Source organism: Indicator indicator, chromosome 9 (genome assembly GCF_027791375.1).
Source record: "Indicator indicator isolate 239-I01 chromosome 9, UM_Iind_1.1, whole genome shotgun sequence".
Taxonomy (NCBI): Eukaryota; Metazoa; Chordata; class Aves; order Piciformes; family Indicatoridae; genus Indicator; species Indicator indicator.
Window position 1 is genome coordinate 25,157,514 of NC_072018.1, and position 27,232 is coordinate 25,184,745.

Consider the following 27,232-nt stretch of genomic DNA (forward strand, 5'->3'; position numbering starts at 1 on the left):
TGCAGGGAAATATAGAATGAGGTGCTGCTTCTTGCCCAAGGATATGTAAACTTAGAGGCTTAAATTCCTGGGATATTCACTGTCCTCTCTACAGCTAGTAATACAACCCTAAGTGAAAACAGTGGGCGTATCTTCAGAAATATGTAACATTTTCAAAAATGTTGTCTTAAGTTATAATCAAATGTAGAAAGTTTACCACTCATTAATTTGCTATGAGTAGTCTCTGTGTAGTCTAAGCAATATTCTGGTATTTTAAAATGTATTTGAAATTTCTGCCTTTTGCTGTCTGCTTGGAAAACAGACATTTCAATATGAGGATGGCTGTGGTTGTAGCAACAACTGATTCTGTGCTACCCTCCCCTCCCACATTTGTTAGCAAAATGTGTAAAACTACTTCTTACTGTCTTTCCTGTCAATTTTAAGACAAGCTTCACTTTTTAAATTTGAAAATACAGAGAATGGTTTGGTTTGTGTCATGTTTTATTGTTTGATTTTTTTTTTTTTTTTTAGCTTTTAAGAGTCCCATCTCGTTTCTTCATAAGATAAAGAAGAAATAGAAAACATGCAGTTGTAAGATTTCAGACTTTTTTTTTTTTTTTTTTAAATCCTGCAAGCAACCAACCAACTGTTTAAAGCAACTGGGAAATATGTAGGAAAGATTTGTATCAGCAGTTTCTGCAGGGCTTTCCCAGGGCTGTGCTGAACTTGCCACTGTCTAGAAATAAACTTGACTGATGCACATAGAATTGAGGAGGAAGGTGGGTTCTCTTCACTATGCCTTCTCAATCATCACACTTTAAGGCTAACTTATCAGTAATGGTTTTAAACAATTAAACAATTTATATTAAACCAACGGTTGTTCAGTGTCATAGGGTAAGAGGAAAGATTCTTACATAAGAAAGGAAGAACATTTGAAGGCAAGGTTTATGCCAAGCAAATAAACTATATTTAACCTTCAGCTAACTTAAAAAGCTCTGCAAGCACAGGTCTGGCTCGTAGGTATACTGTGAGATTTTTTTTTTTAGCATTAGTATCTTGGAGGACAAACAGTTGCTCTGTTGGTAAATATAAAAACCAGAAGTTGTAATTCTTGTAATGTGACTCCGCTAATGAGTGAGTGCAAGGAAGTTTTCTTCATGCTTTCATAATGAAATATGTATTTCCTAGTAGTACAGTGACAGATAAGTAGAGACTGAACATTTTTTTTTCTTTTTTTTTCTATTACTGTGCTGAAGATACGAAATAAGAATTAGGGGAGAAGGTCAAATGTTATAAATTTATTTTGGGACATATATATTGCAACCTCTGTGGAAGCTTTTGAAAATTCAGGCAAAGATCAATACACTTCCAATAAAACCTTTAAACTTCCAATAAAACAATATTTTAAACATTATATATATATTTATATGTATATTTAATTAAAGGGATAATTTTAGCAGGATTTTTTTTTATATATACTGCATTCCTCTGACATAGCTCTTTCCCGATTGAAGGGATGCAAATGAGGTAAGAATTAAGGCAAACCTAAAAGGCATGCAAATGAAGTACATTTACATCCACTGACAGCACAAGCACGTGTGTGGATCAGACTAAAGAGCTGAGGAACTCTTCCCCTCTCTCTGTCCAGTACTACTTTACAGCAGAATGGTGACATGATTTATAATAAACAGTTAACATTACCATGGGAATTCAGTGTCACTAACATTACTCACTCTAGGAGACACAGAGCTAGCATCAGTAAAACATGAACAATAAATAATATAATTCACTGCAGCACAGGACTGCTGCACAGGCTTCAGAGGAATAGGGTGTTATGAAACGACATTGCACACCTCACGTTGTGGCAGTTTATTTTTATAATATATACTTTTAAAATTCTTTAGCAAATGACATTCTCATGCACACAAGTGTTTCAAACACAAGAAGCAAGTCCATTTATAGGTAGTCCAAGCAAATTTTTGTGTGTGTGTGTGGAAATAGCTGCAAACTGAATGGAACATTAAACTTCTGTGCAGTCTATGACGCGTTGTACACGAGCTCATTTTTGAATGTCACACTGCAGGAGTAATACAATGGAAGGATCACTCTTTGCAGCTTCTTTGAATTCATCCAGTGTGATCTGATCATCTTTGTTCTTATCCATCTTACTGAAGATCTTGTCTACCCGTTGCTCAGGCGTCAGACCATCCTCATTCATTTTCATCATTATCACAGTGCCCACCATTTTGTAGATAGCCTTTGAAAAGAAACCAAAGAGAAAATTCAACATTATTAATTAAAGTAATTTTAAAATTTTTCTTACATCTGCCAGAAAGATGCTCAGAACTAAAATGATCCTTAGTTTCCCTAAGGATGGATATAAACTACAGCACAGGAGGTTCCACCTCAACAGGAGGAGGAACTTCACTGTGAGGGTCACAGAGCACTGGAACATGCTCCCCAGAGAGGTTGTGGAGTGTCCTTTGGAGACTTTCAAGACCTACCTGGATGCATTCCTGTGCGACCTGCACTAGATTCTATGGTCCTGCTCTGGCAGGGGGATTGCAATTGATGATCTCTGGAGGTCCCTTCCAACCCCTAACATCCTGAGACCCTAAGGATTTTGTTTTTTTCTTAGAATCTGATGTCCACGTATGTGAAAAAAAAAAAAAAGGAAGAATATGTTTTACTCTTTTAGAGGTAGATTTATTTCAGTGATGGCATTTTACATAATTTCTTTGGCGCTCTGTTTCACAGTGCAAAAACTCTTGTAACCTGCTCTCTGAATCAGCTGTTTATTTGCCTTTTATTCAGTCCACTGAAAATATTTCACATAAATTCTGATCAATCTGTTTAGAAGCCAGCACCTTTTAATAGCTTTCTATGTGTACACGTGAGCAAAATCTGGTATTAAGTGCTGTGGTGAGTCGCTGGCAGATGAGGAGGGCGATAAACTTTATCCTTCCTGTTAGATGCTGCGGTCGTCTTAAACCCCATCTGTGAGAGCTCATTTAAAATTTTACAGGGATAACAACACAGTAATTCTGTAATCATCTGAAGTTAATCTCCAGTAAGGTTTCAGCTACTTGAGCTACATCCAGTGATTTCATGGGTGTCAAGTGATTTTGAGATGGGCTTTGTAAATCCTTGGCTGTGCTGGGTATTTAAAAGGCTATATTCATGCATCTACTCTGCAGTTCTCAAAGCTCACATCTACTAAAATGTTGGCGTGCTCGCACCACCAAGGCATGAATGTATGTAATGTACACTTTTAACGATACACTACAGCACCCTCTGTGCTTAAACTCTAAAAGCTATGTGAAGATGCAATCAAATCTTACTGATGTTCAGACATGTTCTTTTTGAGTGTCATATTGATCTCACCTCTATAATTTCCAGCATTTCCACTCTCGTAATTTTACCATCACCATCCAAGTCGTACATGTTGAAGGCCCAGTTTAGCTTTTGCTCAAAGCTGCCTCGTGAGGTGATGGACAGTGCACAAATGAACTCTCTGAAGTCGATGGTCCCGTCTCCATTTTTATCGAAGGTTCGGAAGGCATGCTGGGCAAACTTTGAAGCATCTCCATAGGGGAAGAACTGCAAAGTAGAATAAAAAAACAGAGCTGTGGGCAATGCAAGGGAGCAACCTGGGTCCCTGCCTGCGAAATACTCAAGTGAGGCATTTCTGAAGAGCTGCTGGCAGGCTTTGTGTGAAACTGAAGATATGCAATGTAAGCTTTCGTAACAATTACAGTCTAATGATTATTAAAACCAAAAGTCTTTTAGCTTACCACAAACTATATTACAACTATATTTAATGCTAACTAATTGAACCTCAAAGTGAGTTGGATATAAATGGGGGATTGTATGTAACATTCTCTTGACTATGCTGACTGCAGGGGGGTTGGACTAGATGACCTTCAGAGGTCCCTCCCAACCCAGACCATTCTAAGAAATGCAGCAACCAGGGTGCATTTTAACTGCATTTTCCCTGCCTGGGAATAGATGCGTGGGGTAGTTGTTACATAATTCCATTTATTAAAAAAAAAAAACAAAACTGAAAATCCACAGGTAGCATAAACCCCTCAGGAATGTATGTTCTCTTCTGCCAACCACCATCATGCAAGTGCATGAGAATAGAGACCAACACAGAGCAATGCTTTTTGTGTTTTTATATTTGTTACCTGTGAACGCTGCAACTGACCGTAGCTTAACAAAATACTTTAAATGACCATAACAGGACATTCCAAAGACCAGTTCTAAATTACTCTTGGAGAAACATGAACATGTAGTTCAGTATCCCATTAGAGGACCATAGCAAGCCATGATTGCCTCTTTAAACCATTAACCTCACATAGCAGGGAGAAAAACATCCTTCTGCTCTTCTGATTTTTTGTCCTCACAGGCAAGACAAGGAGTTTCTCTCTTCTGAGGTGAAGAAGGCAGTGACACTGCTCAGAGCTATGCCTTGGCATTTACCACCTAGTAAGGTGAACAAATGGAACAGATGCCTTTCTAGTTTGTTTGTTCTTTTTTTGTTTCTCTGTCTGCCTCCCTCTAGGGAAAAAATGCAGTAAAAGATCCATTAGGGATTGAAGGCGCTCTTTTGCTGTTTGGACCTGCTAATTTGTATTCTTTTCAGCTCAGAAAGACTACAAAACATTGTCAAAACTTGTTTAAAAACCTTCTTGAAGACTTCCATTGGTCTGGTTTGAAATGATTCATAAGAAATGGAGTAAAAGAAAACCAAACCAGCTGCAGAGTAAAAGAAACCAGCTCTGCTAGAATATGATTTGACTACTAAAATACAGCAAGGCCTTAGCAAGGTGTAAAGGCACAGACCTTAACTACATTAAGGCTAGTCTGAGCCAAGGGGCAATGTGAGACAGGGATCTCTGGAAGATGGCCATTTAGGTAGGGGGGATATGAGGAGAGCAGTAGAGTCTGCCTCATTATGGCACTGTGACATGATCTCAGTCAAAACCTCAAAAACAAGTAAGGAAATGGAACTGGAATTTTCTGAGGCTACAGCCACTGGAAAAGTTGGTGCCTTCAGCCTCCTCTGCAAACCCTTAGCCAGGTGATCAACCTAGAGCAGAAAGCAACTAGTTTCCCTCTGCTCCAGTGGTACTACTGAAAAGTGCACTCTACACACTAGCATTGTCTCCTCCTTTACCCTTTTCATCCAAAAATCAAGATGAACTGTACTTGCCTGGGCTTTTTGCAAGAGTCAGTTCCATGGGTGGACAGACACTGGTCATTTGGTTGTTCCTCTAGTCTTATCTCTGGCTTGGCCTGTGTATTTCCTGACTGGTTGTGTGTGAAGGAAGTGTTATCTCTGCAGACAGCTACCAATTAGGAAAGTAAAAAGGAAGAGAGGAAAAAAAACCCCTCTTGTTCTGTTTTTTAAATCCTGGAGGAGATTGTTTTACTGATTCTTAGCTCCTAGAGTGTTTTTGGACACCTTTCTGGTACATGGGTGGCTTTCAAAAGGTGCTGGAATAAAATTATCTAGTAAATAGCATCTACAAATCGGACATAACTACAGTCTTGGGGAAACTTATAAAATTCCTAGAAATATTTATCTGTTTGACTGCAGATACTTTAGCATCTTTGGAGTGCCATACACAGACAACTCTGTGACCAGTTCTATTCAGATCAGCTTTGGGAGAGACCTACAGCAAAACCAAAGCATGTGCTAAAGCATATGGCTGAAGCTTTAGCATATGGCTAAAACATAAAGAAAAAAACCAAACCACAAAAGCAAAAGGAATACACTTCCCCAAATTCCCCAGCAATGCAAGGGAGACACCTTATAATTCAGATTAAGTCTCTTCCCAGCTATCTTCTACATACTTTTGTCTGAGCAAATGTTTTCAGTGCTTGCCTACAAAACAGCATTTCCAAAATCACAGCAGTGGGATGATGCAACATCTTTTCCCTGATGAAAGGTCTCGGCTTGGACATGGAAACCTCACACTCTCCTCCTTCCCCTACCTGAGGCAAGCTCAATGAGCAGCTCAGGAGGACGCACCAGCTACAGCATAGTATGAATCAGGGAACTATGAATTCCCCAAGTGGAAACAGCTTGTGTCACCTAATGTCAAATGGATCAGAAAGAGAACAACTCTGTTGTTATTTTTTAACAAATTAACGGTTGAGGAACTGCTTTAGGAGACAACAGATTTGGATTCTAGCATTTTTCCCACTAAATGTATTCAAAAATCTACTTTATCTCAGGTAATTTTCACAATCCTTTCACTTCACTTGCACCTTAACCACCATGATACTAAGCAGAACATATATTATTCTCAGTATGGGCCAATGCAAATGATCCAATTACTTCAATGGGTTTTGCATCGGACACGAGATCATGCTAAATCTGAAAGTATTCCCTTACCACTGTCTAGCTTTCTCAAAGGTATTCCCCAAGTTACTATTCATTGGATGAGATCTTTAACCAACTGGAACACATCCAAATGTTGTCATTCAAGTCCAGACCCCCAGGGGCTTTTAGGCAACAAAGGGAAAACCTACAAAAGGGCACAGGCAGTGAAGAGCAATTGTCTCTATAGCCAGGACTTCCATTACTCGAAGGTGTCCAAATGATTCAGCTGTGGCTTTCCAAGGCCTTTTCTCACACGAGACTTCTGTCTAGACTTTGGAGGTCCTGTTGCCAGAGGCAATTAACTACATATGACAGTGCTGAAGTCCTTCTGTGGTTTCTATCCCCAGCTACCCTTGAAATGAAAAGCATTTAGATGCATTTAGATAACCACTGAGGATTTCAGTCTCAAAGCTCTCCAAGGCAGTTTACTGCAGAGACATAACAGGCAATGAACAAGCATCCAAGAACCTGGCTCCACAGAAGAGGAGTAATTTCAGCAGCTATGCATTAACGATGTAATCAAACACTAAGGGATTTGGATTCCTGAGATACAGATGTTCCTGTCATGTTCCTATCTCTCAGCCACAGAGTAGCAGCACATCAGCAGAGAAAGGCACATTGTGTATCTTTGAAAGGTCTGGGGTTGTCTTGTTCATATGCATTGAAAATGAAGTGAAGGTTACAACTTAATTTCATTATCAAAATTCCAGAAGGTGTAACTGGATGATGTTTTTATACTGCACTAGAAATGGAATGCTGTAACAGATCCAGGCATGATATTCAGAATTGTGACACAATGAAGATCCTCTTCTTAACCTTCTTCTCTGTTCCTCCCTGCTCTGCATTATCACTCCATTACACAGAGAAATCCTGGGAGAGGACTAAAATCTTTCACAAAATCTCACCCCAGCTACAGTACTAATGCCACTGATCTCCATACAAGCTGAAACAAATGCTGCACTGACAGGACAGATGGGCATCCTCAACCTCTTCCCCACCACAGGTACAGCCAAAGGAAAATGGGCAGGTTGGATGGGTCTTGTGGGTTAATGATGCATGAAAAGCCGCCTGGAAGAGCAGCAGGGTTTTGTGGAGTATGTATCAAAGCTGAGAGCCTTACCCAGCTATAGCTTCTGTGTATTACCAGGCTAGTTAGCTTACAAATTTCTTTTGCTTACCTATTTTTACTTTGCAGATGAAGCTGGAAAGAGCAAACACAGCCCTAATAAACTCTGTTAATGGTTAGTGAATTGTATTTCCTCTGCCTTCCAAAGTACAAATAAATGGACAAAAATAGTAATACTATGCCAGAGTGTGTACCTTCTGAAATTCAACATCAATGTATTACTCTAAGGCACTAAAGCAACTAAAGAAACAGCAAGATTATCAAAGCAGATGATGATATTTAACTTGGCTATGTGTAGGACTGCAGCTACTGCTGATGGAATATGCAATAAAGCAACTTCATCCATATATTTTTTTGTCTGGCATGTTAATATAGAGACACCTCTTCAGAATTCAGAATCATTTTGTGTTCCTGCTATGGCTGTCTTTCATGGGAACAAAACATTTCTTCCATTCTGCCTTTGAAGGGTTGTTATCTACTTCCAGCTAATCATACATGTAGCAAAACACATGCAAATCATGTGAATCCCTGCTCAGTATCTGGGAGAAAAGACATTTTCTGGCTTAGCTCTAGCCTTTTTATTGTGTTTTACACAGACAAAAGGTCCACTGGAAAAATGCAGAACTGGAGCACACAGTGTCACAAAGCAGTGCTGCAGGTCTGCATGGTTCTTACCAGTCAGATTCCTTCGGAGGAATCAAGTTCTTCTCTTGAGTCAGACAAAAAAATTAGTCTGATTGTGTTTTGCTGAGTACCAGGGAAGAGATTACCTCACAGGATTACAATGGATTGGTACACAGAAGGGATACAGACCCCAACTTTTCAACGCTGACAAAATTCACTGCCACATAGCAGAAAGCAGCATGGTATTTTCTGCAGCAAGGTGAATTAAGAAAAAGAACTCGGGGGTAAAGTGTTGGTGGCAGACCAGGAGTGATATCAAAACATGAGAAAAAAACCCAATTTATACACTGTCCCAGAGCTAATCTTCACTGCAAAAGCCTTTTGCCCCCATACATGCTGAATCTAGTCTAAATGCACTCCTAAGCATATCTGCAGTGTAAGGTCCCATCTAAGAAAACTGCCTCTAGCCACCTGGCTTCAGCTTGCTGTCAGGTCCCAAGGCAGTGGGCACCACCCACAGCCGTGGGTATTTAGGTTTCAGCAGCAGCCACGTCATGGCACTGAGCCTCTGGAAAGGATAATCTCAAGAACTACCAAAGACCAGTCTAAAAGACTATTTGGAGTCAGGTCTGAGCTCTCCAAGTGTAAATTTGTGAGATGTCCTCACCTCAGAGGTGCACTGCAAAGATAAACACAACAAAGAACTGAGACTATTTCAGATACTGCTGCAGTGGGAATCATACAAGCAGCAAGAACTGGGGAGAACTGCCAAACCTCATGGATGTTTACTGCTTATGTCTCTGCTCAGCAGCTTCAATGCTGTGAACATGTATGCATGCATAAACACATGGGGAGACTTACGAGCAGCTCTTATTCCTTCATACGAAATAGAAATGTTTAGAAGAGCCAGAAAATGTAATTTCTCCTGTCTGTGTGGAAAATTTCACAATTCAGAGGCTGAAAGGGGATCAGAGAAGAATCTGTGTCTTATTCAGACTTTGGGGGACTGTGAATAGCTCTTACATTATTATTAGGAATTATGTCATTCTGTCTTGCAATGTTTTTAGCCACTGCATAAATGCTCACTTGAAGCATATAGAGAAGAAATATTTGAGAATTTAGAAGCTGACCTTGAATAATCAATACCATTTCCTCACAACTGTGTCATGGTTTGAGTTAAGAGATGGGTTGAGTTAAGAGATCAGAGAACAAGCAGACACCACAGGTTATGACAAAGCAAGACCCACTGTGGGAAAAAAACCCCAAACCAAACCAAAAAACAAACAAACAAAAAACCCAAACAAGCTAAAAGGCTGGAGGAAGATGGATGGGAAAAGAGAAGTTGCTTCGTCTCAAACATCCATCTGGCAAGGTCTACCTCCAAAAAAACCTTTCAACCTGAAAAGTTAATCTCTATATTCATATTTGTGGGGAATTGGTCGTTAACTAGCAGGAAATGAATTGATTTTCAATCTCAGCTTTTCTTTGATTAGATTTGGACAATAAGAAACTTAATTGAGCTGTGGTAGTGCTATAGGTCAATACACCACCAGACCAGTTATTACTTGGTGCTAACAAAAAGAAATCTTCAGAGAAAATTGTCATCAGAATAATTAGTATCGCTTGTGCATAACAGGATGATTACCACTGATTAAATGCTATTTCTCTTTGATCTTCCTTAACTGAGCAGCAGCACTGGAACTCTTTATTTATTTTAAGTTTGGCACAGTCTTCCACTACCCCAAGGTCAGTGATAGCACAGGGCTATGACAATGTCAGGATCCCGCTGTGCTGTAGCTATGCCCCAGCCTAATTACAACATCCTTTTTCTTGACACCATGTTATCTCTTTAGGAATCTGGGAACATACCAGATGGAGAATACACTGATCTGGGACATTTCTTTCTTTTCTTTCTTTCCTTCTTTCTTTTCTGTCTTTCCTTCTTTCTTTCTTTCTTTTTCTTTCTTTCTTTCCTTATTTCTTTCTCTCTCTTTCTTTCTTTCTTTTTCTTTCTCCTTTCTTTCTTTCTTTCTTTCTTTCTTTCTTTCTTTCTTTCTTTCTTTCTTTCTTTCTTTCTTTCTTTCTTTCTTTCTTTCTTTCTTTCTTTCTTTCTTTTCTTTCTTTCTTTTCTTTCTTTCTTTCTTTCTTTCTTTCTCTCTTTCTTTCTCTTTCTTTCTTTCTTTCTTTCTTTCTTTCTTTCTTTCTTTCTTTCTTTCTTTCTTTCTTTCTTTCTTTCTTTCTTTCTTTCTTTCTTTGTTTCTTTCTTTCTTTCTTTCTTTCTTTCTTTCTTTCTTTCTTTCTTTCTTTCTTTCTTTCTTTCTTTCTTTCTTTCTTTCTTTTCCCTCCCCAGTAAAGATTATCTGATTTCCTTTTGTTTCTGGAAGATGCTTTATTCTCCCAGTGAGTTTTGGCTCTAAATTTTCAGGGTATTAACCTAAGTGCTGTGCCTGCTGCGTTGTCAAGTCCTTGCTACAAATTTCCCAAATGAACAGGACTATAGAAGCATCAGTAAGTGCTATCTCCAGCCAAAAAGGGATCTGAAACACAAGCCACTAAAGTCTGAAACAACCATCTTATGAATATACAGATGGAACTGCAGAAAAAATTCTCATGCCTGAAATACGTGACTGTCTCATATACTTATGTAACATGTCCTCCCAAAATCCCTGTACACAGGGAGTTGTTAGAGGCCAGTACTGCAGCAAGGAAACTGCAGAAAGGGAAGGAAAATGCCTGGATTTGGAAGTATCAGAGAACTGATGATTTGAACCTTAAGATTCAGTGAGTGCTGAACTAGAAAATCCCTTTTCTTGATATTGAGTGCAAAACCTGCTAATACAGTTATAACCAACAAATAGCTTTAACTTCTGAAGAGATATATCAGTTCCCTTACGAGCACAGCTTACTTCAGTGGACTTGGATATCTTTTCCAGTTCACCAAACCTGTAGTTCATATAGTTTTCCATCTGAGAAAGGAAAGTAAAACCTGAAGCCCAGAAACACCAAAGGAATGGAAAAAGAAGAAAGTTCTATGGTACCACAAGCACCTTGAGAGAACTTGATCTGCTGAGAAAAGCACTGAATATTCAAGGAGAGAAAATGGGAAGGGCTGATGGCCCCCAAATTGGTGTGCCTTGCTGTTCCCTGCCATCAAAGTCTAGGAAAGGGAAGTCCAGCCTGCACCTCCAGGCAGCTTGATCCCAAGAGCTCATAACAAGACTTACAGCAACAGCCTCTAGGTGAGCCAAGTGTGCAGCAGTATGCTTCATCCCTTTGTGCCCAACTAACCCCAGGCAATGCACTTGGAGGGGTTATTTTTGGTGTTGTACCCAAAATGTTTAAATACGCCGAAGGGCTAGGCAGAGTTAATGACACAGAGTACTTGGGAACCCACTTGGGTAAATCCTGACATCTCTTTGCTTGGAGACCACACAACATCTGTCCCTAAACTCCCATGGTCTTTGCACACAAACAGGTATCTGATTTGAATTGGTAACAGGATGTGTCACAGAATAAGGTTTCAATATAGGACAAAAAGGGGAAGAGCTAAGTGAACAGGAAAGACGCCAAAGCTAGAGGTTAGAGGCAGTAGGGACAATAGAAATAGAAGTAGGGATGGTAGCAATAGCAGCAGTATTTACCAGAATACATAAGGGACAGGTGGGCAATGATTTTTTTTCCCTGGTATCCCTAGGCATATCCTATTGACTTATTTTCAGTTCTATGTTTCTAAGCAACCCAAAAACTCACAAGGAGCTGTAATAAATTGAAGTCCTAATAATTTAAAATTGGAAGTGCTCCCACATTTCCAACTGCTACAAGGCCTGTCTCAACCCTTTTCTTTTGCAGTGAAGCTGTGAGCAGACAGATTTTTCAGATTTCCTTCTGAAAATTTTGTACAGCCCTACTTAGGAGGTTTATTCACCTGTAACCCTTTAAATTCTCTTCCTATGGTGAATAATAATAATACAAAAGACTTTTTTACACATTCCAATTTTAAGATTACAGCTTTGTGAGATTTCCTTCCATATCCAAGCTTTCTCTTACAATACAAAACTTTTGAAAAGTTCAATGCCAAGACTTACAAGCCAAATAATATATTAAAAAACCTTGAAATGCCAGCATTCTTGTGCAAAAGATCATGCATAAATAACTATATATAACTATATATATACACATAGATATAGAGAGATATATTTAGAAATTCTAAATATCAAAGGAGTGGACTAATCTAGCTTTTGCTTAGAAAAAAAGATCTTGGATGACAACACTCTTGAGCTCACTGACATATGAAAAAGCCTAATTTTATTTATGTGAAGTGTTGTGCATGTAGTTCCACATGAACAATAGTATTATTATTGCTGTTGGAGATAGTCACAATATCTAGGCATCCTGGTTGAGCCACATTTGGATAAAATCTAGACCCCAACATAGAAGAAAGAGGACAAGAAGCCTGGAAGACTTTTCTTTGTGACTTGATCAAATGGATTTTCCCAAGGGTGGGAAAGGAGAAGGGGAATGACACAGTCCATTGTGTCACCTTCTGGGAATTAAGAAATATGTGCAGGTCTAGCATAAACCACAGATATCTGAACAGTGACACCTTTTGGGTACACTCTCTCCTTGTCTGTTAGCTTCACAGATCAACTGCCCAAAGGGGGAAGAGATTTTGAATAAAGATTATCAAAAGGATGAATGGAAAGATGTAAAGGAGCATTACATTCCTGTTCCTTCCCTAAAATGGTGCAAGAATGGAAAATCCTTTTTTTTTCTTTTTCATTAGTAATGTTCTTTGCCATCTGTAGAAAGATGTAGAAAAACTCCCTGTGGGCCATATGGATGACTGTTTTCACAGAGAGATGCCATCTCCCTGGATATTCTGTTGCTGTGCTAGTAGTACTGACTGTGCTTATGAGCCAATGCAGGCAAAACAGGGATATTGATACCAGTGATACTTAATACTAGATGCTTCCCAGAGGTGTCCCCTCTTTAAGCACCTGGCTGGCTAAACAAGCCCATGTCATCCCACAGAATAGAGCTTCTCAGTCTCATCACTACTACTCCAACCACCTCTGGGGCATGTAGGCTTCTATGAGATTAATTTAAGTAAATTGGATTTTTGGAGGGGGAAACTGCCCCATAGTCCTATTTCCTCAGTACTGTAACTTTGCATTAGCATTATTTCCAGTGGATTTCTGTGGTTTCATCCTCTCTTTCCAGGTATCAGACATGACCAAAGGGGCACATTTTAGAGAAATCCATAAACCTACTAGTATAAACTGGAACATGCTACTTGTTCATTTAAGGCATTGCAAGGTTGTTTTCTCCCCTGAATTTGTTTGTGTACGTAACTTAAATCTTTCAGCATATAGTATCTTTGAATTTCAGCCCCTTTTTGCCAGAAGAAAACCACCACTGAAGCAAAAAGCTACAATGGTAGAGCTGCCTCTTCTGTTACAGATAACCAGCTAACAGCTTACCTGTCACTTGGTTCCTTTAAGATCTTACGATTACTTATATACTTAGTCTATCAATGACTTATCACTAGAATGCAGTAAGACCGTACAAAGGGATAGTATAAAATAAATTTTAAAATCTGCAGAGAATCATAGAATTGTGGACTCATAGAATTATTTAGACTAAAAAAGACATTTAAGATCATGGGGTCCAACCATTAAGCTAACACTACCAAGTCCAGTGCTAAATCATATCCCTTTGCTCCACATTTACACTTCTTTTAAGTAACTCCAGGGATAATGATTCAACCACTTCCCTGGGCAGCCTGTTACAGTACTTGACAACTCTTTCAGTGAACAAATTTTTTCTAAAGTCCAACCTAAACCTCCCCTGGCACAACTTGAGACCATTTTCTCTCATCCTTTCACTTGGCACTTGGGAGAAGAGACCAACACCCACCCTGCTACCGCCTCCTTTCAGGTAGCTGCAGAGCACATAAGGTCTCCTGCAGTCTCCCTTTCTCCAGATTAAACAATGTCAATTCTTTCAGCCTCTCTTCATAAGATTTGTTCTCTAGACCCTTCACAAGCTTTGTTGCCCTTTCTGGACCTCCTCCAGCACCTCAGTGACTTTCTTGTGAGGTGAGGGCCTCAAAACTGCACACAGTATTCAAGGTGTGGTCTCACCAGACAGAGACCAAGTTACTTTCAGTTAAAAATTATCTAAAATGATAAAAAAGATCCCTACATTAGCAAAAAGGATTCATCCACATGCATGCCTAAAAGAAAGCTACTATCCATGGCCATTCTTCCAACAACAGGATATCTGATTCCATGCACTACTTGACACTACTATAAAGACAGAAGTTTCAATATCTTAATTAGGAGACACAATACAAAGTGCTTAAGCAATTGTCATTGTTCAGGCCCAGTTGCAGCTGAGCACCACGCAGCTGCTCACACAACAAGCCCCGTGGGTTGAGATGAGGAGAGTTTAACAGAATAGCACAAAGAGAGAACAGCAATCAGAGAGAACAACATTAATGAAATAGAACATACAGTGAGTAGCACTGACCACGATGGCCTGGCTCAGCCACCCCACAGTCACTTGCTCAAGGCACCTGCATCTCCTTTGGCTAGTCCTTCCCTTATCAGTATGGTATCAAATATGCACTGGTGGTTCAGCTGCCTGTCTTGGCTGTTGCCCCTTTCAGCCTCTTGTGATAGGGAAAAAAAAACCAAAACAACAACCCAAAACCTTAAGCCTGTCCTAGCCAAACCCAGGACAGCAATACACTTCTCTAGTGCTGATTCCTTGCTGCTTTACTTGAAACAAAAGCTCAGTGGCATTACATGCTCTCCTTTGCATGTGGTTCCCCTCTTCAGCAAAAAAACCAGCTGAAGTTACACTCACTTTAGCTGCATGCAGAATTCTGCGTGGCAAACAAAACCAATGTCCTCATTATGGTGGTGAATGCACTTTCATTTCAAAATCAGATCCATTTGAATTCTTCCCCCCAGCTACATAAAAATCTCTAGAAGTCCGAAAGCCCAACCAAATCCACTTGTGAGGAGCAAAATGCAATGTCTATTTATAGACACAGCAAAGCATTACTAGAGGGATGAATCAAAATCAATGTTTCCCATTAATAACCATTACCTCAAAAAGGCACTCAAAAATGTAGACTGATGCAATTTGAACTGCCCAGTAGTATAATTATGGTAACTAGCTCTCACACTGGGGAACAACTGTTGCTTTTCCACACTGAGTAATGAATATGAGTAATAGATTTGACTTTTTTTTCCCAAGTATTCTGGTAAACATGTTAAATAAATCAAGTTGTAGGCTTTCATGAATATACAACAACAGCTACTCAGTCCTTAGGAAGCATGGAAAAATACAATAATATTGGCAAAATTGAATTCTGTATTGGGATGAGAATTTGAAGAAGGCTATGTGTTTTCAGATAAGTTAGCTTTCTTATCTTGTAAGATCACATAATCTTTAATATTCCTGTACCCCAGAGTCAATAAAGAATAACAAAAATCCCTACAGATGTTAATGTTTGATCAAGAAACTAAATAACAATGACCAAACTATTATGCTTCCAACTGCTTTCCAGAAGGATTCTGGTTTACAGCTGCCAAGAGGGATGGTCCCAGGAACACTGTTCTTGGTGATGGCAGTTCCCAAAATGTCCTTTCAAAGTTTGCAGCTAGAAGATAAAGTCCTATAGTTCCTGACACAGCTCCTCTATGAGTTGACTGCATATAATGCTCTCTAGAAAATTAGTTATTTCTAGAGGAACAGTAATGACATATATTTCATGCATATTTGCTAGATTCACATTTCACACCAGATGCAATTAAAGGTGAAAAATGAGCTAATTCTAGCAAGTTGTTAAATTCTCCAACAGAAATAAAATAACCTAAGTTACCACAGGACAAGGATAATGCAAGAAACCATTCTCTCAACTGGTTGCTACTAGCACATAATTAACAGATAGGCATCTTCAGCACACAGGTTTTTCTGATTTTGTCTTCCTTTTGCATTCCCTTTTCAACACTCCTGGATTAAAGTGTGTTCTTGATGGTCAGATGATTTTTAAACCTCTAAACACTTTGTAATTCATCTGCAAGAGGCCTTCAATGGGCAACCAATCTCTTAGGGCAGCTGTCTCTAGAACGCAACTAGTTTAGAGACTCCATGTAGCATCTTAATTAAAATTTATTACAGAACTGGCATTTCATCTGTTTTAGAGTTCATCCCCTCATAAAAATAGAAAAAGCCCCCCTTCTCGTAGTGTGAGATCTTTATGGAGAGGTAGCAGCATCTTCTTAACTAAGGTTACAACCAGATTTCCTTGTAAAGGAAGTCTCAAATTCTTTACATCTTTCATTAGTGACAGCCAAATACCTAAGGGTGTTAAAATACTGTCCAGGCAAAGACCTTCAACCAACCAGCCAGGGAATTCAGTCGCTGAGGATGCAACAAATACTTTGTGAACAAGAGACACAAGACAATTGTATATAGTCCCTGATAAACAGTAGGAGACAAGAAACTTGAAATATGCCACAGTCAGGACAAATCTAAAGAAAAATAATAGCCTGCCAACCTAATGGTGCCAGTGCTTTTCAGTGTTGTCAAAAGATGGATAAGCTTGTCTTCCATGCTGAGGTCTAGGGTTCAACTAGAACACATAACCACTGGCATTTTTTCCTACACCTGGGATTGAGCTCAGAAGAATACCTAGTCCAGTTGCCAGGGCAGATATAGCAGCATCATCTACAATAATCCTGAGCAGAGCCATCTTGTGATAAAAATCCTAAACCACAGCACCAGAGTTCTCAAAGTGAACATTTTGTGCAGTCACTCAATAAACACCGTTAGCAGTTAGAAACAGCACTTTGGGTAGTCTGAGTACGCTAGAGAGAGAACTCTCAAAGCACCAACATCTATGAAGGTCAATCTGAACCTGCTTACCGAGGTAGCTTTGTTCTTCCCTTTTTATGCAAGTGTTGGAAAAAGTCTGTATCATTGGCAGCTCAGTATCTCCTAACAGAGTGTAAGCAGACAACTAATTCTTAGGAAAACCTCAGAGCTTCATGGTATTTTCACAGGAAGCTGCCGGTTTTGTCTCTTTATTCAAGGAAACAGTTACAGTACACTCAAAGCAATCACAGAAAAAGGTAGATTTTTCACAGCTGTCCAGGTTATTCATGAAGAAAACTATCTAAAAAAATGAACCTAAGTAAAGTCCTGCTGGCAGAGAAAGAAGGTGTTAAATTCAGTAATTTCTACTTGCTGTCAGCATCAAAAAATCGAGCCCCACACTGAAAAAATATTTATGTTTCTTTCTCTTACTCAGTAGATTTCTGACTGCTACTCAGCTGTGGACAGTCCTGATATCTAAACAGTACCACAAGACCTACATTTGTCATCTGTGAATGTACCATCTCTATTCTGGCAGCACTGTTTGCTGAAAAAAATATATATTTCTGCAAGCCAATGTGTTTCAATGTTCTGTCATGTTTAGTTTAACAGCCAGCCTGACAAACTCCAGTTTACTGCTCATTGCCTCATTCTTCTTCATCAGTGGAAAGAGATGCTGCATCTTGATGGGGTGAAGTATGCCATGACAGGCTATATATCCCAACAGCAGGCATGACCCGAATCTCATTCCAGGTGAGCACTTTGTGCTTTCCTGGGTTGTGAAGGACTCCCTGACTATAGGCTGAATACATTAATGGCTCACTGAAGAACAAGATTTTAATTCTCACTTGAAATATAAAATGCTGTTTCCTCATGCTGTCTTCAGTGATGATGTACCAATAACCTTTTCAGATTTACTGATTAACTAGACAGTCCTGCTGCATTTCCAGTAAAATTCATAAACATCTCCAATTTACAACAAGCTATTCTAACTGCTGATATGAAATGACAGGGAGAGAAAGGGATGATGTGGCACTGAAGCTTGAATGTGATGAAAATTTGAGGTCATGGTATCATGTGTTTGAGACCTGTCATGAAGCTGAAATACAAGTGAAGCTGTCACAGCGACACAGTTACAGTACATTTCAGCATGCTGATGAAGTGAGTAAAATCCAGAATGACTGCAGAGCCAAGGGAAAAAGAAAAAGATGGATTTTTTTTACCTTGTGTACATAAATAGGAAATATTCTGTTGTCCTATGAGCACAGTCTCTGAGATGTCAATCTAAAGCAACAACTGACCTGTGTTACAGAGTGGCAGAACATCTTTACTTCTCAACAAAAGTCTGTCCTTGATATTTCTATTGCTGCAGTGAAGCTGTGTTTTCACAAGAGGGCAATGCACATATTCTAGTCACAGCAAACTATTCTGTGCTTTTTCTTTGAGAGCTATCAACAATTCCATTGTCTCAGGAGAGCTAGCAACATGTAGATTTAGCTAGCTATACCAATTTGTGAGATGTGTGGTTAATAACAGGTTTTCAGTTTTAAAAAGAGCTGTTTTAACACCTACAGAAATGTGAGTGATCCCAAAGTGCTGTGGTAACATCAGTCTAATCTCACAACCTACCCACATGCGTGGACACCATAGTACCAGCACAGCAAGGCAACAAAACAAATGAAATTGTGAAATCATATGTAAATAAACCACCTACCAACTCTGTCACTTTCATACCTGACCTAACACCTTGTTACTTTTTGGGCTCATCTCCTTGGGATTTTTGGGTGCAAAACACTGTGGAATATTTGTTCTAAATAGCCTTTAGGAAAGCTCAAATTTTCAGAAAAAAGGCCCATCCCATATTTGCAGACTCAAGTCCCCAGTGAAGCACAGCAAGTTTGACAGGTACCAAGAGCACCAGAGTGGCTGCCCATCCACTGCAGAGTCAATCTGCACACACGGCATGCTTAGGACTAACACCAGAAGGTTCAAAGCTCATTGGTTTGGTGCAAAATAGTTATACAATACACAGACATTGGTTACCCAATATACAGACATTAGGAGGTGTCGACCTGTTATTCACACTGCATGGCGTGGAAGCATATAACACTCCCTGGGAAGACTATCAAGAACTCCAGACACAACTGTAAGAACCAGAATTTTTTGAACTTTGGATATTGGCAAGAACTAGCACAGCTGAATCATCGACAGCTCTTGCACCATGGGAGCAAACAGGGCACTACTGAGAGGGCAGGCAAATTTCTGGCTGCTCTGAAAAGCCCAGGAATTACAATTTCCATCTAAAGCAGATGATATCTTGGTTTCTAAATACTTTGGATCGTGAATCTGAGCTTCTTCCAAATTCTCCATGGAAAGGTTGGTTTTTTGGTTTTAGGCATTAGAAACAAATGCCAAGGCCAACCAATGAGCTAAGATGAGGCTTTTATGTCTGTGTTATGTTCCCGAACAAGTCCCAACCATTTACTTAGTCACTGACATTTGAATACCACGTCATTCACTGCTTTTACATTGCACTATTTAAAACCAAGTTTTCAACTTCACTTAATGCTGAGGAGCAGCATGAAGCACGAAGGACCTAGTAGGAGCTTCCACAGTGGGGGATCAGTTTCACACTGCCCCTGTGCCTCTCACTGCTTAACGTTTCTGGTGTGCTAAAAGCTAGGCAGCATCCAAATAAGCTTCAGGGAACTGGCAGAGCTCCAGGGCTCTGAATATATATATATATTTTCACTGGAAACATTTATTACGTTGGAAGGAAGACTCCCCAGCATTCCGTATATTACACCAAGATCTTGTAGGCTTGTCTTCCCTCTGCTGGGGAGCAGATACAAAGAGGCTATGGCAGTGCTTCATCTCCAGAATACCCTTCCACCAACTCCAGAACACCCTTCCACCAACATCTCTTTTCAGTTTAACTTGGATAAGAGCAATTTAATCTTTCCTGCCTTTGACTTGAAAGTTTTGTTCCGAATGTATTTTGACAGCAGAAATAAAGACAAAGTTTTAACAGAACTAACTGAACCACAAACTGAATTATGTATTTCCATTTCAGGAGACAATTTCACTCTTAGTAACATCACTCTCCTTCCACAAGCATGCATGACAGAATGCAAAGCATTTCTATGTTCCTTCACAGTATTTTGTATCTGACAGTACCTATGCAGCACACACAGCTCCTTCATACACGTGTATGTGTCACGTGTCCCACTTGCTTCGGCCAGGAGTTGGGGTGGGACCATCTGAGCTGCTGAACCAGTTTGTCTGGAAAATTTGTATGCTAGTGGATTAAAATGCAGACTGAACCCTGGCAATGTCGCTGCTTTGGATCTCTGCCTAGAACCTTTATTTCTTCCTATTCAGTGTTCTCTGGAAACATGCAGCAGCTGCAGGCTTTCTGTAAGACCCCCCACACCAACAATCTTCCCTGAGAATGGAAACACATGGCAAGGCAGGGTGTAAACTGTATTGACAGCCTGGAACATCTTAATTTTCCAACACTGGACCTTCGTTTTCTTACAGAAACAAATGCAGTCACCAAGCAGCTTACTGAAGTGGGGTCAAATCCTGAATACACACTTTGCTCACAGATTGTTCTTAATTAGCTAACACCCACTGAAATCATCAAAAGTGACAATAAGTGAAGGCATATCTTATTTTGTGACCACAAGAGTGGAGATTGAAAGAATTTGCACCAGCTGTTAAACATATGTTCTAATGACCAGCTCTGGATTATTAGTAGTGACCTAGATGTAAAAAGCTTTGATCTTCTTACTCCTGGGCTATTATCTAGTTTCTAGATCTCTTAAGGTCAACCACAGTAAAAAAAAGTTAGGATGAGTGAAAATTTTGTGTGATATGAGAGAAAGGACCAGGGAATATCAACCACAGACATTTCACTGCATAAAGTAGGCAGGCACCAGCAAACATGATTAATAAGAGCAAGCCAGAAAGCAGCATTACATTTCAAAGAAAACTAGAGGTGAAATGCTTGAGGTAATGAGATAAAAAGTCTTTCACATGTAGGCCACCAGTTTTAATCCAGTTCTGGTCATAGCAAACTTCAGTCATTAATATCTGACAGTTGCCTGATGCTGATGTAGAACAACGTGGTGGTCCTGCTTTAATTGCTAGTGGTACCTGCAAAATAATGCACACAAACAGAACTGTAACGCTGATGAAAGTCTATACAGGATGGTAAAGGACTGACTGGGCATCGAGACAGGACCTCTACTCTTACTGAAGAGCTTCACTTCTTTTAGTGTCAGCACAAGATATCTCAATGGTAATAAATATTTGTGAAGGAACCAAGGACAAAGAAAGCAAAAATGTTACAGAGCTATGGAAACTCTGCTGCCTTGAGGCTTTCTGCCTGGACATTTTGCTTTCTGCTTTAAACAATGCACTCTTCATGCTCTTACGTAATGCACATTTTTACATAGAATAGTCAAATTATCTGAAGAAATTTGTTTGCAAAATTGACAAATCAAATATTCTAAAGAGAATAGTTTATAGTTTAAAATGGTGGGTTTGAGTCCTTCTTCACAACTACCAGTGTTGTTCTATCTTCTCAGCATAAGAAACATGTCAAAAAGGAGTAATGCTTATAATTTTTGAGAGTATTTTCCTTTTAAAACTCCTCCACTTGCTTTTGGAACTGTGTAAATAACATGGAAGATTCACATTTTCACATATTTTGCATTCAGCAGTTGCTTGTGAAAAGCAGTGCTTTTCATAATGCATTTTAGAATTGTGCAAATTCTATATTACTGATCATTCAAACAATCTCCCCAGTTGTTAAATAGGGACAGAATATTTTAATTGGTTGGTTGTTTTTTCTTTGAATATTTTTCCTAGATAAACAAATATCCTAGATAAACAAATAAACAACATAGAAATGTGCTGAGGTAGAACAGCCCTGGGTGAGAGTTTTCTCAATTTCCAGGATAATTCTGTTACTCCCCAGCTATCTATCCATCAAGCTATAAGGTAACCACTAGATGGTGGTGGTGTATACCACACAGGAAGTACCTAATACGTTTTTCCTTGGCTTCTTCCAAACCTGGAGGAAGAAGAACATTTCAACACACTGTACAGACCTACTGTGGTCCAAGTCAAAAAATATCCTTGATCCACCCCAAGCAAGAGCCAAGTGCTTTAACTTGCTACAGGCTGTTGAGTCACAAAAGCTCCATAACAGAAAGTCTTAATGCTTTGGGAAAATGTTACGCCCAGTGTGATATAATTGAGTGTTGCCATTGACAAAAACAAAAATGAGGCATTCAGGAGTTTCTCTAGACGTCATTTGAAATAATCACATTGTGGCCCATCACACTATGGTTGCCTTTGCTGAATTTAGCTCTGTAACTGTCAGTGGAAACCACTTGCTTTTTCTCTGTTATGGAATTTACATGTTCTGCTGCTCTTCCTTCAAGCAATGTAATTAAAAGAACCTGCTTAGTATAATTAATTTGCAAACAGGTTGGATGAAATAGGATTGTATCCCAAAGGCTTTTTCAGCATTAAGTGCAACTACTTCTTCAAGTGTACTATAATCTAGTCTCCTGTATATCAATTTATCGCAGTCTGCATTTTAAAAGCTCTTCATTTTGCTACGATTGGCAGCCCAGTTCTGAGTTGTGCTGCTAATGTGCATCTAGACTATACAGCTCATTCTGCCAACCATGTCCCCCAGAGTATCCAGCCTCTCAGTAGAAGGAGGCTGTGTAATCAAGGGTCTTTCCATGTTAATGATGTTTTGCTGAAATTGATTTGCCTTCTTCAATAATTCTCACCCCAACCTGATCTGGAACATGGCATTTTAGACGTTAAATGAATATTACAGTCAGTCCTTCACAATCAACCAGAGGAATGCTGAGGGAACAGGGAGGGAAGAACACCTTCCTACAGGGAGCTGCTGCTTCTGCACAAAGACCTGGTATTACGCTCTGCTAGAAGACTGATGTGGTGTAGTGAAGCAGCTACGAAATTCAGCTATCACGCACGCAAAAGTCATTTAGCAGGGTCATGGTTTCTAATGATTCTATGATATTGCCAACCAATATTATTACTATTCAAGCCCTAGTTATACTGCTTTTATAAGCAGTTATTTTCTAATACAAACTACACATTTCATCAGGTAGTGAACAGTGTAATGCTGCTCAGGATATCACTGATAGGGAATACTTGGGAGGGAATTTGCTAGATTTCGTCTGTTGATTAATGACTGGAGGGAAGGAACTTACATGATGATATCTGAAGCACTGAACTTGATATTCCTTGAAAGTCATACATGAACTCCAGATAAATCTCAGTCTAAAAATGCTTCTAAAATGTGGAGGCTTTTGAACAAATTTAGCTATTAATTAACTATGAATATTGCCTTCATTAATGAATTCTCTTCCACACACAATCACTGTATCACATCACTGTAGTGCATACCCAAAGCCTTCATTTCCAAACTTAAGAGAGACAGAAAGGTTTATCAAGATCTGTATATAAGGCTATTAATTACAACTATTAGGTTTTAAGTAATAAATTTCAAATCAGAATGGTAGGACAAAAAAAAAGAATGTAATACATTTTATCTTATTTTAAATTAAGAGAATGGGAGAGAAACAAGAACTTTATTGCTTCCATAGGCTTCATGATCTTAACTACATAATATCAAATACTTTATTAAACTCTTTAATAATTGAGTTTCATTATTAAACACAATATTGAACAAGCTATTAAACTTGTTAAAGAGTGGACTGATAACCTCTTGAGCAGCAGACTCAGAGAAGCTCATCATTGTGTCTCATGATTAAGTGTCTATGTAAATTCTTTGATCACAGAATCACAGAATGTTAAGGGCTGGAAGGGACCTCAAAAGATCATCTAGTCCAATCCCCCCACCACCAGAGCAGGATCACCTATACCAGATCACACAGAAACGCATCCAGATGGGTTTTGAATCTCTCCAGAGAGGGAGACTCCACAACCTCCCTGGGCAGCTTGTTCCACTGTTATCTAATAAGGTATCAGTGCATGTTGGTGTCTTTGTGCAGGTATTATGATCTTGTGAACATGTCTTTCGCACAAACTCTTCCCAACAGTACTTTCTGTGCAGACTGTTCATGTTACATTTTCCAAATCAGACATCACAAATAAGGCATTGGCAGCTCTTGCTTTGGAAGTGCTTCATCTCCTTTATGTAGATTATCATCATCTGCATTTCACCTCTGAAACCAGAGTACAACAGGGGTGGGTGTTTAAAGCATAGACCTCAGCACTAAATCATCCATCCCAGGTCCTTTTTTCCTGGGAAAGGCAAATAAAGTAAGATCTTCTCTCATGCTGGCACAGAGAAAAACCCAAGCAAAGTGCTGTAATACACAGGACTCTGACTTGTAAAAAATGAGGTTTGCCATGCAGAACAGGTATTGCTCACACTGATTACATACATCACTTTAAGCACTTCACTAGCAACAGAAGGGAAAATAACCACATTCTTGGTTGCACAACATAGTGAAGGGATAGTCTACTGATATCAGGCAGTGCTAGGTTTGTAGCTGGACTCAAAGAATTTAAAGGTCTTTTAATGATTCTATGATTCTTGCTGGAAAAATACTTTTATATACAAGAGGAAGACATATTTTAAAGATTAAGCCAATGAGAACAAGACACATCCTTAATGAGTTCAAGAATTGCCTTGCAAGACCAGTCAATGATTCATTTCTTTTTAATTTAGTGATGGATGATTATTCAGAGGAATTAAAGATTGTTTTGACAGCTGACTAAAATAATTACAGCTTTTGTACTCTTTTTTCCCTTTCTATCTCTCCGTTACCAGAACTGTCCATTTGACTGATCCCTCTATTAGTAGACTATTCTTACTTTACCAGTAGATTATTTTAGCAACAGACTGCTGTTTTATCTGTAAGTGAAATAGAACTGTCAGCTTCTCAGCACTGTTTCTTACTCCAACACATCATAAAAATTTGAAGGACACTTTGGGATGATGGCTTGAAGAAGACAAGAATGAAGACTATCTGCTTTCTCTGGATCTGCCCTATGGTCCCAGATTCAAAAGCTGCTGGTTCAGAAGTGATAACATAATCCCTGTCCCCCAAGGAGTCCCAGCTGGAGTCACTGCAGGCGGAGCTGCCAGCACAACCATTGGCAAACACAACTCCCTGCTGTCATGCAATACAGGCTCTGTTCTCCTCCAAAATTAGTGGCATTAATGGATTCATTCTCTTGGCTAGTTAACCCAGGAACAAAGTTCCTTCCATTCTCAACAGGGCTACTGAAAAAAACAATAAATGGTTGCCTTGGCTGACATCATCCAGATGTGTTTTTTACAGAACCATAAAATCATTTAGATTGGAAAAGAACCTTAAGATCTTTGAGTGCAACTGTACACCTAATGCTGCCAAGTCTAAACCATATCCCTAAACATCATGATTACGTGTCATTTTGGATTAGTTTGTTTTTGTTTGACTTACAAGTCTTCTATTTGTGACCCAGGATGCTACTGAGTCTTCAGTCTTATCTTGCATTTCAACTTATCCCTGGATACATTAGCTCAAATTCTTTCAGTAAAGTTAAAACACGTGAGTCCAGGTGAGAGTTTTAATGAAAGTGCTGGCATGAGAAGTAATCAAATTATTTAGAGGTTTATTTTTCTTCCCACAGCTTTTCTCCACTGTTGCCAGTGACACACTCTCTTTATTCCAAGCACTTCAGGTCAGTGCCTTCAGGCACTGCTATTAAAGAAGTAATAAGATCTTCCGTTATGAATCACAATACACAGGAGAAGTAGCCATACTCCATGAGATAACAACTACTGCTCTGACAACAGCAGTGAGATTTTCAAACGTGATAACCATTGTTCCTCCTTACAGCTTTAAATATATCCCCAGAAGAAAAGACAGCCTAGACTGAGAATACATTGCCCTTTAAAACAGCATTAACTAATATAGTCAACAAAAACAATAAAGTATTGTGAGATACAAGAATCCAGAAAATCCAGATAAAGACCTAGCATGGATATTAAAGGGAGCAGTTGCAAAGGCTGGGGTTATGTGAAGGCTACTTGTTTCCTGAAGGTCCTCTATGGACAACAGTGCCAGGTTTCATATGGGCTTCAACCAGAGAGCTTAAATGAGATCCTTCTTCCAGATGATTCAAGGGAGGAGTCTATCTCTTTTCTGTAGGAATTGAGGAGATGGTCATTTCTCATTCATACAATCACAGAATGATAGGGGTTGGAAGGGACCTCTGCAGATCGTCTAGTCTAACCCGCCCTGCTAACGCACGCATGCCTAGTTCAGGTTGCACAGGATTGTATCCAGGAGGGTTTTGAAAGCTCCGTAGAAGGAGAGTCCACAACATTACTGGCCAGTCCGTTCCAACGCTCTGCTACCCTCAAAGTAAAGAAATTTCTCCTTAAGTTCACATGAAACCTTCTGTGTTCCAGTTTGTACTCACTGCCCCTTGTCTTACCACTGGCCACCACTGAAAATGGCCCAGCCCTACCTTCAGGACCTCCACCCTTTAGCTAATCGATCAGCATTGAGAAGATCCTCTCTCAGTCTTCTCTTTTTCAGGCTAAAGAACCCCATATCTCTCTGCTTCTCCTCATAAGACATATTCCAGTCCCCTAATCATCCTCATGGCCATCTGTTGGACTTTCTCCAGTAGCTGGGATCCCAGAAATGGACACAATACCCCAATCTGATTTCTTGTATGTCACTTGCCTTTTTTTTTAAATGCAATGTGGTTTTATTACAGAAAGATAAATTAGTCCTCACTTTTAAAAATTATGCTACAAATCCAGTTGTTCTATTTTTGTTTTCCACAGCCATAAATATGTCAGTATTTTTTTCTGTGCTGTATTTTGTTTCATTGTTGTCCATGGACTAAATATTTTCCCCCAAATGTCACAACAGTTTTGTTGCTTCACATTTCAACAGTTTTGTTAGTAAAACAGTGTGTACCAAAGTACAAGCAATACACATGAGAATGCTTTGTTTCTCACAGCTCTAGGGTTAAAGGATTAGATGTATACACATCATTTCCAAGCAAACCAAGGGAACTAAAGGAAGTACTAGGAATTTATTGCATAAACTGCCTGTCTAAAATGACATTTTATGATGTTGTATTTTCATCAGACTGTGTCTGAAAGTGCAGGAAAGAGTAACTACTTTGTAGGAAACACC

At 39.3% G+C, this 27,232-nt stretch overlaps 1 protein-coding gene across 2 annotated transcripts in view; it reads right to left on the bottom strand.

Annotated features, from left to right (window-relative positions):
- Positions 1–2,038: 2,038 nt before the first annotated feature.
- Positions 2,039–27,232, bottom strand: part of VSNL1 (visinin like 1) — a 46,128-nt gene continuing 20,934 nt past the window's right edge. The window contains exons 2-3 of one of the 2 annotated variants that reach the window (XM_054383468.1): positions 3,364–3,579; positions 2,039–2,236 (exon numbers count right to left, since the gene is read on the bottom strand). In XM_054383468.1, the coding sequence (XP_054239443.1) occupies positions 2,039–2,236; positions 3,364–3,579 (414 nt within the window). The remainder of the gene's footprint in view (positions 2,237–3,363; positions 3,580–27,232) is intronic. The other variant, XM_054383469.1, reaches the window with a different exon arrangement.